General features: G+C 39.8%; 1 protein-coding gene across 22 annotated transcripts in view; it reads right to left on the reverse strand.

Moving 5' to 3' along the window:
• LOC110948942 (von Willebrand factor A domain-containing protein 5A-like) overlaps positions 1-12,015 on the reverse strand; it is a 69,478-nt gene that overhangs the window by 9,713 nt on the left and 47,750 nt on the right. For 6 of the 22 annotated variants that reach the window (XM_051957610.1, XM_051957593.1, XM_051957596.1 and 3 more), the window contains exon 11: positions 10,384-10,498. In XM_051957610.1, the coding sequence (XP_051813570.1) occupies positions 10,384-10,498 (115 nt within the window). Of the gene's footprint in view, positions 1-417; positions 563-644; positions 734-820; positions 997-1,080; positions 1,196-1,278; positions 1,446-1,651; positions 1,875-1,956; positions 2,160-2,774; positions 2,834-3,130; positions 3,291-4,710; positions 5,229-5,306; positions 5,431-5,582; positions 5,747-6,187; positions 6,257-7,644; positions 7,717-8,309; positions 8,531-8,809; positions 8,914-9,038; positions 9,198-10,158; positions 10,224-10,383; positions 10,499-10,579; positions 10,660-11,200; positions 11,346-12,015 lie in introns of those variants that run through there. The other 16 variants (XM_051957634.1, XM_051957632.1, XM_051957592.1 and 13 more) reach the window with 12 other exon arrangements.

The following is a 12,015-nucleotide window of genomic DNA, read 5'->3' on the forward strand; positions in this document are numbered from 1 at the left end:
TTTGTTTGTATTTATTATTATTAAGTTAAGTGAGGATCTCAGTTTGTGTAGTGCATGCAGAGTAGGCATCTTTAAACAATTATTACACTCTGCAAAAATATAAACGCAACACTTTTGTTTTTGCTCCCATTTTTTATGAGATGAACTCAAAGATCTAAAACTTTTTCCACATACACAATATCAGCATTTCTCTCAAATATTGTTCACAAATCTGTCTAAATCTGTGACAGTGAGCACTTCTCCTTTGCTGAGATAATCCATCCCACCTCACAGGTGTGCCATATCAAGATGCTGATTAGACACCATGATTAGTGCACAGGTGTGCCTTAGACTGCCCACAATAACAGAATAACAGAAAGAAGAATAGAGACTATGAAAATTTGAAAGCAGAAATAACATCTGTTTGTGTGTGTATACCTGTCTCGGCTGATTAGGAATACAGCGCTGGCTGTAAATATGTTTAAGAGGTTTCAGGATCTCTGTTCCTCCCAAATCAGCCTCCATCCTCTCAATTTTCTTCAGAGCCTGTTTCATGGTCTTCTGGTTGTACTCCACACTCTGACTGCCGTCACACAAACACATGCACATACTTCAGACCAAGAGAAGACATTTGTTGGATTGATAAATATCAGAGAGTGACTTACGGGAAAATGTGTTGATATTTGGACCCGAAACTGTAGATGTTGAAGAAGCAGCCCATTGGTAAGCTCTTCAACAGGAGCAGCAGAGTATCCTCAAGAGAAAAACGTAGAGATAATGAACGTCACTACATGAGTAGGACATTATAAAATAATTTACTAAACTAACGCATAATGAATACCCTGGCACTGTTGATGCGAGTTTTATTCCTCTCTTTGTTGTTTATTTTTCTCTTCATACTTCCAGATCGATCCATCAAGAACACAAACTCTCCACATGAAGCCACTGAAGACATCACAGACTGGGAGAACTCAGGATACAGACTGACCATCACCACTGGATCACCCATCAGAGTGCCTCAAACATGACAGGAACAGAAAAGTTATTCTTGCCATTTGTTTGAAATTATGCACAGACTAATAACTGCTATTTTTCACTCACCAGTCTTGGCAGAGGTCTGTCCTGCCTCTACCACAGCAGTGGGCTGGTGGGCGTCTTTGTAATAAATCACAACTTCAACATCTCTGTCAAACTTGTGTCCTGCAGCCAACTTCACCTGCAGTTCAACAACAAACTCACATTTTCTTCTCACTCAAGAGGACCAACCACACACAGCACACACATCAGCACTCTACCTACCGTGGCCTGAGTTTGATCAGTGTTGAGGTACTGCAGAGGGTCCAGGGAGCAGCTGGACTCCACTTTACTTATTGGACGAGGAGAGAAGAGTCGGCCACAAAAACACAGAGTGTAGGGAACCAGAGAGGCTGGAACAGAGAACACCTGGACACTGGCACCTTCACTACCTGGAAACAACATGACAGACAACTGGGAGTCTCCTGCTTTTCTTTCACTTTGGACCCTTTGTGAAGCTCGTGGCTTCAGAGGGGACTTAAACATGTTACCACAATTATTCAACAGTAGTCTTTGACTTCCACCAGCATACTGTCACAACAAACGCCAAACATGTGTGGTTTGCACTCAGGTAGAAGATGTTGGCTGGTGTTCCTACCCTGAGGTTGGTAGCGAGGGTTGAGCACAGCAGGCAGACAGAACCTCAGCCCGTCATCACCCTGCACAGCCAGCTCAGTCACGTACTCCAGCCTGATGGAGGCGCTCTCTCCTGGAGCCAGACCGCCCACCTTCATAGAGAATATATCTGGACTCTGCTCACTCTCCTCCAACAGGAAGGCCTGCTGACCGGAGCTCAGTGCATCATCATACTCCTCACGAGCCTGGAGTGAAGGTGACACACGTCACTAACGTTCACTTTACAGTGTTTTTACTTCCTCTTTGAATATTTACCGTCCAGCTCACCTCCTGTTTCTCCTTCACCTCAGCCACAATCTCTTTCTGTCCAACCACAGCACTGAAATGACAGACAGCAGCATCTCCAGGCAGAGTGAAGACAAACACAGCCTCTACTGCTTTGTCCTCTTTGTTCTGGTAGTTGAGAGTAGAGACCACTGTGGCCACATGGTCCCTCACCTCCAGCTCCACCTCAATGCTCTTCAGAGGAACTGATGGAGGAACAGCTGATTGTTACTGCCAGGTTATTAGATTAGAATAGCTCATTTGTGATTCACTGATGATCAAACACACGTCACATGGTCAAATACAGGACTTCTCTTTAAGCACTTTTTATACTTACATTTTTTTTTCATCACACAGTACCATCAGGGCGGCATGTGATCAGTCCAATAATCAACAATAAACATACTGAGAACCAAAGAACTATCTCCATCCACAAGAAGAACAAGCAGACCTCCTACAGATAATACAGCTTCAATAGATGCCAAATGTTGATACTGATTCTGGGATTACATGGAGAAATAGAAAAACTAAGTACAAATCCACAGCACAGAGGAACCAAAAGTGCAGAGAATACTGAAAAAATATGCTTGATGGTACCAAGAAGAATCTTCACTGTTTGACTGAGGGGTGCACTTTATACAATGAATTAAGGTCCTTAACTTTGAAAGCACAGAAACTGCATGTCCAAACGCACACCAGTAGCTACATTCGCAGTTTACTGTTGCTCATAGAAATGCAAATTAAATAGATAAATCAGCATCGACTCCTCTTTACACGACAGCATGTTAAAAAGGAAAGAAAAAAAAGAATTTACAAAATACCTGCTTTCCTGTCAGGAGTGAGAAGACCATAGCAGTCTGACATCCTTCCTGCTTTTCTGCTGTAGTGGCAAAAAAAAAATAAAAAATAAAAATAGAAAAGTTAATTACAGCAGTAGAAATGTATTTCTAAATTAAAAACACAAACATCTATAAAGCATAAAGCAGAGGTAATCTCGCTGTCTCTAGCTCATCATTTTGAACTGGAACAACAGATTACTGCTGGAAGGAGGAGACCACAGTCTTCCTCACTCCTTCATCCATCAGCATCACGTACAAGAAAAGAAACGCTAACGGTGAAAAGATGTTTGTCTTAAAAACTCACACTGCGCCTTAATGAACCAGAATCAAACACCAACCTTTGATAGAGAGACTTGTGAATTGACGGGGAGACGTTTCTCAGTTCGTTCCTTTTTGTAAATAAAAGGAGAAAACCTCTAGGCAGGAACCGTAATCAGCTGTTGATCCACAGCCACAACAGCTGCTGGGAGAGGCTCGATTCGTACACAGGCACATCCGAGTGGGCGGGGTTTTTAGCTTTCTCTCTGTATTTATTCTGGTCCCTCATTTATTTGTTTCTGCTTGGAAGACAGAAGGATAAGATAAGATATACTTTATTGCCACGTAAAGCAAATTGGCCTGGAGCAGTAGTGTAAATTTTACAGCTCTGGACAACTACAGACATCATATAATAAAACCAACGTACCCAGCAATGCACAGAATAAACCAAAGAAACACTGTAAAAATAAATAATAAAACAGATACCATGAAAACGATGTTAAGTTTAAAAAAAATGTAACAGTGAAAATAACAGCAAATATCTGTAAAATAATATTATTATTAATGGATTAAGCTCTGTTGAAAAAACAAAATAATTTTATGCTTAATCTCCCTTATTTGAAGAAATAAAAGATTGATTTTTGATGTAGACAATATGTACAGTTTTGGCTTTTTTAATTTCTTTTTTCTTTTCTTTTTTACAGTCAACATGCACAGAAATTCTTTCTTGTATGATTTTACTGCATAATTCATACATTTTTTGCATAATTCCAAGAAAGTCATTCACAACTGAAACTATTTCTAAGGGATATTTTTATCCTATCAGTTTCTGTCTAAAATGAAAGGAGCTTTCTTGTTGCCAAAATGTAGATGATATTTTGATGGGTGGGATTGATAGAATAATTTTGGTCATTCCACCAGTTGAATATTGTGTGTAATTTAAAGTGAAATTTCTGCATTACTAAATTCAAATTGACAAAACATATAAAAATTGTCTTGATAAGTGCAGCATCTGTGTACCACCACATAATCGGCATTTACGACTCAAGAAACGCCGCATAGCGATGGTCAAGATCCCATCCAAGGTGTTATTGATGGGACATCCAGAGTCATCGGTAGAAGTGGAGAAAGTCTGTTAACAGTTAAACTGAGTGGGAGATTGCAAATGTTGAGTTTCTGATCAAAAGTATAAAATGCTAAATGTCGGCACCCGTTATCATATCACGAAAAGGGACCCAAGTGTTGACTTGTTGGTATTTCTTTAAACCAATCAGAATTGTCTTGGCGACACTGAGCCCAGAATGCAGTGAAGGTGGCCCTGCAAGACATTACAGTTTTTCTCAATTGCTAAAACACTAAACTCTGTTGTCTGAACCAAATTCTCAGTTGCCTGATGGCTCCATGCTAGATTAACTCTGGCCTAAAACCTCATCATTATTTAGATTTATTGATTTTTCTTTTATGAAAATGAAAAAGAAATCTGTTCCAACTAAAGTTGTGGCCTGTTAATAATTGCTAGACTATTTGTTTACTATACTTTAGCTCCACTCAGGGTTATTTGCTATAGAAAAGGCTCTGGTGAACATGTTGTAGTGACTAATGTCACAAGCAAAACAAAACAAACAAAAAGAAATTAAAAGACAAGAAAAGAACAGCAAAAAACAGTTTTATTTGCTTTTATTGGCATCCAGAAACCTCTTCTGACAGCTTGAGGTGTGCATGTATAAACTGATGTCACACAGTTTGTCCTGAACAGTGAACAGAGCAGGTGTGAAGTCCATGATAAAGATACTGAAGCTCATTTTATTCAAAGCAAACAAGTACAATACAAGTCTAATATTCAGTTGTTACAGGCATAAAGTGACATAAAAGGCACAATTACTTTAGTTTTCTTTTGTTAATGTTTTAGCACAGATCTGATAATTCTGTATTTTCAGACTGATAATCTCTAAAAGGTATACATTTCTAAGACCAACTGAAAAAAAAACACAGAAGACAAAAAATAACGGACTATTACAGTAACAGTGCAATATTCAAGAAGTAAAGGCCTCTGGGTAGAGAAGATCTGCTTCTGTGTCGTGATCCTGAAGGTGAAGATTCAGAGCATCAGAGCATCTTTCTGCACGCTGCATCCCAGCAGTGCATTTCCAGCATCCACACACTCTGGAACACATGGAGCTGAAGAAACAAACCACAAAACAATGTAAGAATCAATGTTAAAAACAGCAGTTCAGCACTTATTAATGAGGTTTCTACCATTCTGAGCACGGAGCCACGATGCAGCCTTCATAGCCAGAAGCTCCCACTCTTCCTTTGCATCCATCTTGAAACCATGAAGCCAGATCAGAGCCAGGATGGTGGCCCACACCTCACTGTTGACCTAATTCACCAAATCAGCAGTAGCAATATTAAACAGTAAGCAAAGTAACAAAGACATATACTTTCAAAGGAGTTCATCATTTTTTGAATAGAGGCCATCATTCTAAACCATGTCACTGGTAATCTGTCTCATTATCTTTGACAAACACCCACCGTTGCAGGCTTTGACTTTTCCACCTCCTCTCTGCTCTTTCCCAGTGCAGCAGCCAGATGTGGATCCAGAGTCCAGTAGCCACATGCCTTTTGGAGGGAGACCAGCTGCAGTAAAGGGTCTATGGGGGCCTGCTGGGGCGCTTCAACCTCTTCTGCACACATTTCTGAGGTAAAGAAATTCAACAAATATTTTTGCATGATCCTGATGGAGAGCATCCATGTGTGACGCACTGAATTTATCAAAATCAAAGCTGTGGTTACACATTGCATATATTACATGTTGCTTTTAATTAACTGATTTAGAAAATTAACAGAGCATTTATCATTTAAAAAAAGAAATCTTGACATGAGCGGTTTCAAGATAATGCTTACAGTAGCATGTACAGCTAGATTTGTTATTTTTTTAATTTATATTTGGATATGCTTGCAATCACAGAACCAGTGCTAAAGAGGTGCACAGCAACCAAAATGCAAACAGTGGCATCAGGTTAAATAACTTACACACACTAAAACAACAACGATCAAACTAGCAAGTGTAACATTACTGTTGAAAATAATCAGTACACATCTATTAAGTCTATGCAGCAGTAATACAGAACAGATACCTTCATCACTGCTGTCAAGTTCCTGATCGTCACAACATTCCTCTGCTTCACAACAGGCAGAACACTCTGCTTAATGAAATGAATTGCATTGTTACAACAGTAAAGGCATACCAAATTATCAAATAATGCTAGTCAAAATCAGTCAGTGTCTTTACATGTATTGCATATTAAATTGGCCACTAGTCTCTGTCTCTCCCGGTCGCATAGTTTTTTGCTCTCGGCAAATTTACACATAAGCCATATTCCTTCCATTCCCTAATGATGGATTGAACTGAACTGTGAGATATTCAATGACTTGGACATTTTCTTCTTTTCACCCCCTCACTCACGCTCTTCAGTAAACTGTTCACAGGATTGCTTGGAGTGTCTTTTTGTCTTCACTGTGTCGCTAAAACCACCCAGCGGGCATCTGATGTCAATGCAACATCAAGTTGATGTCATTATTCAATGAATGACATCAACTTGATGTTGCACTGACATCAGATGCCCGCTGGGCAGGAGCACTGATTCACTAATAACTGGACCTTTCAGAAACAGATGTCTCGATACTACATTTACTTTGGACACATTCTCTGGACTCATATAATCTTCATTATATTAACTGAGTGACTTTTAGCAGCAGTTTGTTGCACCTGTGTTGAATTAGGTAATTTAGTTTAAAGGGGGTGAAGACGAATGCAATCACTTATTTTACATTTCATGGTTTTAATTACCTGACATAACTTTGTTTGTTTTGATTTTGACTTGAAAGGGCATTTTTCTGCAAATTCTTGTCAAGAATGCCACAATAAATCGATCACGGCTCAATGACCTCGACCTCAGTGTTACATTTACAGTGCAGTCTGTTGTTGAACTGAACCACCGAAAAGAATACAAGCAATGCAATGTAAGATCCTTGGCTTTCTTTTGTTGTTATTTTGCTGCTACTATTTTGTTATGTATTGTGGGTTACAGCACGATTCTCTGCCTGCTGTAAGGCGTCGTTATTATTTGTAAGAGTCACTAGAAGGCGCACCGATATACTTGAGTGTGTGAAAAATGGCACGAATGGCCGCAGCAGTAAATCCACCACTGTCTAGGTCGTGCTCTAGTCTGGTATAAGTTGGATAATACCGAGAGAAACATATTTGCACTCACACATGCAAGATTCAAATCAGGCAGAACCACAGCAGGTAGAGACATACTCATCTACCTTCATGCAATATTTTAGGATCAAAAGAAACAACTGAAAAGTTTAGCAGAGCCAGTGTTTCTCAGGTGTCATTATTCTGTAAGTACTATGAGCTTTAGGAGCTAAAAAACACAACTGGTTTAACTAAGTTTTGCAAAATAACTGTCTTTTTTAGTAGACTGTTGCCATTCACATTAAAGTAGTTTTAAACTAAGCAGGTGACTGAAAAGGAAACAAGAAATGATTTCACATATTTTTGCCCAAATTCATTGAACCTTATACTCACCCAGATCACCGAAATCATAATCATCATCACAACGGTAAAGAAAAGCAGCAGCAGGCATCATCATACAATACCCTGAGAAAAGAGAACAGGTTAATAAATAAAGGTCACTAGTTGCAGCAAAAATATCAAACAAACTGATAATTAATATTTACTGTCACAGAGTGCAATTGGTTCACATAAAAGCCTTCATCAAACATCAGATTGCCATATTTTACATATTGTTTGTGTCATGGCACATTCCCAGCTGATCAACATGACAATACAGCATATGTGACGATGTGCAATACAATAAAACACATGTATTTTCCTGTACTTAGCATAATTAGCAGTAATTACTTGCTTTTGTGGCCTTCAATAAATGCCTCTAAATATGTCACGTTGAGCTCAAAGCACATTGTGAATAATCAGACCACACAGTTCAACTGGGAACACTGGGCTGTTTCTGTCTCAAATACTAATTTCCTCACTTCCTAAACACATTAAGCACACTGCCAAGTCATTAGACAATATTACATCAAACAGAGAAAGACCAGCCCAGCTTCTGTCACCGTGTCTCTCTTCCACACCGGTCAGAACAGAGCTGGAGATTTTCTGTGTTCATAACATATAACAATCACATTGTGCTTTTCAGATTTTTAGTAGAAACTTGGAACAATGACACTCACTGGGTACTGGAATATCTCTGCGCACCAGAGGCCCTTGAATTGTCTCATTGTTGTCTTTGTTGACAGCAATGAAGGCAGTGAAAGAACTGCTCACTCCTGATTGGACACTGAGCTGCACCACCTTCTCCTTCATTCCTCCATCATTCTCTCCCATTTCATCTCTGTCCTCCATCTCCAGGGTGCGAATCAGAGTCCGAGCAGCCAACCTGTGGACAGTTAATCTGCAGACAGGAGAGAGAAGGAAGAACAGGAGGAGCTTCATTTACATTTCTATCAATGGAAAACAGAGATCTGGTTTAGTTAATCCTGTTAAAGGTCAATAATTCTATAAAACAGATTTAACTAAATCAAATCAGAAGTGAAATGAAAATTGTTTGTGTTAAAAATGACGTCAAGAAAACTGGCATCACGGTGCTTTGAAGTAACTGAACTTAACGCACTCAGGATGACAAACTTTAAGTCAGTGTCTATTTCTGCTGTGGGACCAACAGCTCTTTTACCCAGTGTCCTCTGCAGGTTTCAGACTGAAGTGCAGCTGGTTCTGAGAGGGACGACCTGCCAGGCTGTACTTCACCGTCACACTGCCCTCTGTGGCCTCTAAACTCTGAGGAGGCAGCACAGTGTTGGAAAACAAGCTCATTTTTACATAAAGATCACTCTTACTCATGTTTATACATCTGACAAATACAACCAGAGACATATTTCTCTGTGACAAGATGCTGCTGCTACCTGTCCAGTGAGCTGGCCATAAATCAGTGACCTCTGACCCTGGAAAATGGATGTGATTGGTGGAGACAGGACAGTGACAGACACTCCCTTTGGTAAATCCCATGTGACTGAGATGTCTTCCACAGCCGGCTGCAGAGCGAATCTCAGTGACTGCATCACCTGATAAGTTGGAAAAAAAAACAGACATATTTATTTAAACTTGTAATCACATCTCCTGGCAAAATTCTAAAGAAATATTGTTGTGATTTTGAAATTAGAATCTTTATGTGTTGTGTAACTTTGGCCTCCATCCTGTCAGTCTTTTTGCTGAACTGGATGACCTGAGCATGTCCTCCTCACACAAAGATGATCAAACAGACCTGATTGTCTTTACTATTCCTATTTATACTATTTTATACAAACAGAGGTTTTCTTGTGCTGCTGTGTAAATAATAGTTTCTATAGTGGGGGATCACTGAAGGTACATTTTTATCTTATTTCTTGAATCCATTTTTGCTGCTACTTTATTGAAATTGACAGCTTCATAGTGTTCAATGTCTTACTTTTGGTTGCAACATGTCAGTCCCTCCTCACACAGATCTGTTTTGCTGCCTTTACTATTCATATTTGTTCTATTTTGTTATTTACACACAAAAGAAAAGCTTGTGCTGCTGTGCCAATCTGAACTTACCCTTCAGGTTACCTGTGAAATCTGTTTGCTGCAGAATTGTTGAATTATTGTGTGTAATGTCTTACTTTTGGTTGCATCCTGTCAGTCGTTGCATCCTGCCACACAAATCTGTTTTATTGCCTTTACTAGTCCTATTTATTCAATTTTTTTTACTTAAATATGTAAATTTGCTAATGCTGCTGTGTAAAGGCTGCACAGTGGTGTAGTAGTTAGCACTTTTGTCTTGCAGCAAGAAGTTCCCCGGTTCAAATCCCAGCCTAAGCCTGGGATCTTTCTGCATGGAGTTTGCATGTTCTCCCTGTACATGCGTGGGTTTTCTCCGGGTACTCCAGTTTCCTCCCACAGTCCAAAAAATGTGCTGAGGTTAATTGATTACTCTAAATTGCCCGTAGGTGTGAATGCGAGTGTGATTGTTTGTCTGTATATGTAGCCCTGTGACAGACTGGCGACCTGTCCAGGGTGTCCCCTGCCTTCTCCCGAGTCAGCTGAGATAGGCTCCAGCACCCCCCGTGACCCTAATGAGGATAAAGTGGTTTATAGAGGATGGATGGATGCTATGTCAATTTCAGTATATCCTTCCGGGGATCAATGAAGTAAAATGTTATCTTGTCCTTTAAATCTATATTTGCTGCTACTTTATTGAACATTACAGCTTCATAGTGTTTCATGTCTTACTTTTGGTTGCATCCTGTCAGTCCCTGTGATGAACTGAGCGTGTCCTCCTCCTTCTTTGGCCAACCCATTGATCAGAGCAGAGCTGGCTCCTTCCCCAATCCCAAAAGAGAAACACCTACAATACAGCAGTTTCATTTAAACACACACAACACCAGAACACTGAACACATCCTGTGTTTGTGGTTTTGTGGTTTCACCTGTGGGAGCCTGAATTCTTCTTCACCAGATCTAGAACTTTTTTGGTGTTTTCCACCTCTCCATCAGTAAAGACAAACAGCTGAGGAGGAGAGATTACACATAAGTTACACACCACACCCACACATGTGCTGAAGGTTTCCACACAACTCAATGAAAGGTGTGTAAGTGAGCCGTTTCTGCTACAATAGTAGTTTTAACAGGCATAAAGAACAGAAAAAGGCATGCTAAATGTGAGTGTCAAACAAACCAGTTTGTTCAAGAATCTACTCACTCGGGTGTGAACACAACAGTGGAGGCTATTGAGCAGACCAACCGAGAGGTTTCTGGTGGAATGTACCAGGTAATGTTAAACCTTCTGCTGTACATACAGTCAGGCTCAGCTTTATGGATAACACATTCCTCAGAAAGGTGAGGAGCTCTGTCCCTGCCCAAGGGAGGGAATGATTCACAACCCGACCCTAAGACTGAAAGGTGGACTGGTTCTGTATCAGCAGGGAGGGAGAGAGGAGCTCAGTCTGAAGGCAAAGCTCTCTTTAAAGTGGCTGATCTACATTACCCTCATCTATGAGCAGCAGCTTTGAGAAATGATCAAAAAGATGAGGTTGTTGTGTGTGTATTACCTGTCTAGGCTGACTGGGAAGGCAGCGCTGGCTGTAAATATGTTTGAGGGGTTCAAGAATCTCTGTTCCTCCAAGATCGGCCTTCATCTCTTTCACTTTCTTCAGAGCCTCCTCCATGCTCTTCTCACTGTACTCCACACTCTGACTGCCATCAGAAACACAAAAACTGAGGAGTGTAACTCAGAACAGCGATGCAGAATTTACATGCACTATCAGACAAACATTTAACAATACAACAAGAGCTTCCCTAAACATAAAACATTGTAGGAATCATTCACTTTAAAATACTACAAATGACGTGCATAATTTGCAGCTTTGCAGAATCACCCAACAACAACTTTCTGTCCAACGCTTTAGCTGATCTACAGGGTGACCCAAAAGTTTGGAAACAAATGAAAAGTCTATAATCCAAATAATATAATGTTATTTCAATAAATCAGTACCAAAGATATATTCAGAAGAGTAACAGATTATTGTAAAACAAACATATTTTGACTTGTTCATGTTTGTTTCTTATACAAAGTTGTGAACGTTTCCACCACCTGGTTACACTGGTATCTTCTGGAATGTATCTTCATTCATGCTTATGAAGGTTCCTCAAACTGGCCAGTAAATGTTGCCTCATAGTACTTTTGGATGTTTAAAAAAATTAAAACTGTCAGATACTTTACCATCAAGAGTTTTGAAATCTGACACTGATGGCCTGCATTTTGAAGTTATGCTCCAGCATACCTGTACATTATGGTTCTATTAATTTTCTTCTGAGTGATTGCACTTGGCAAATACCATGCTTTTAAGTTATTTTACTATGCTAT

This window comes from Acanthochromis polyacanthus, chromosome 13 (genome assembly GCF_021347895.1).
Source record: "Acanthochromis polyacanthus isolate Apoly-LR-REF ecotype Palm Island chromosome 13, KAUST_Apoly_ChrSc, whole genome shotgun sequence".
Lineage (NCBI taxonomy): Eukaryota > Metazoa > Chordata > Actinopteri > Pomacentridae > Acanthochromis > Acanthochromis polyacanthus.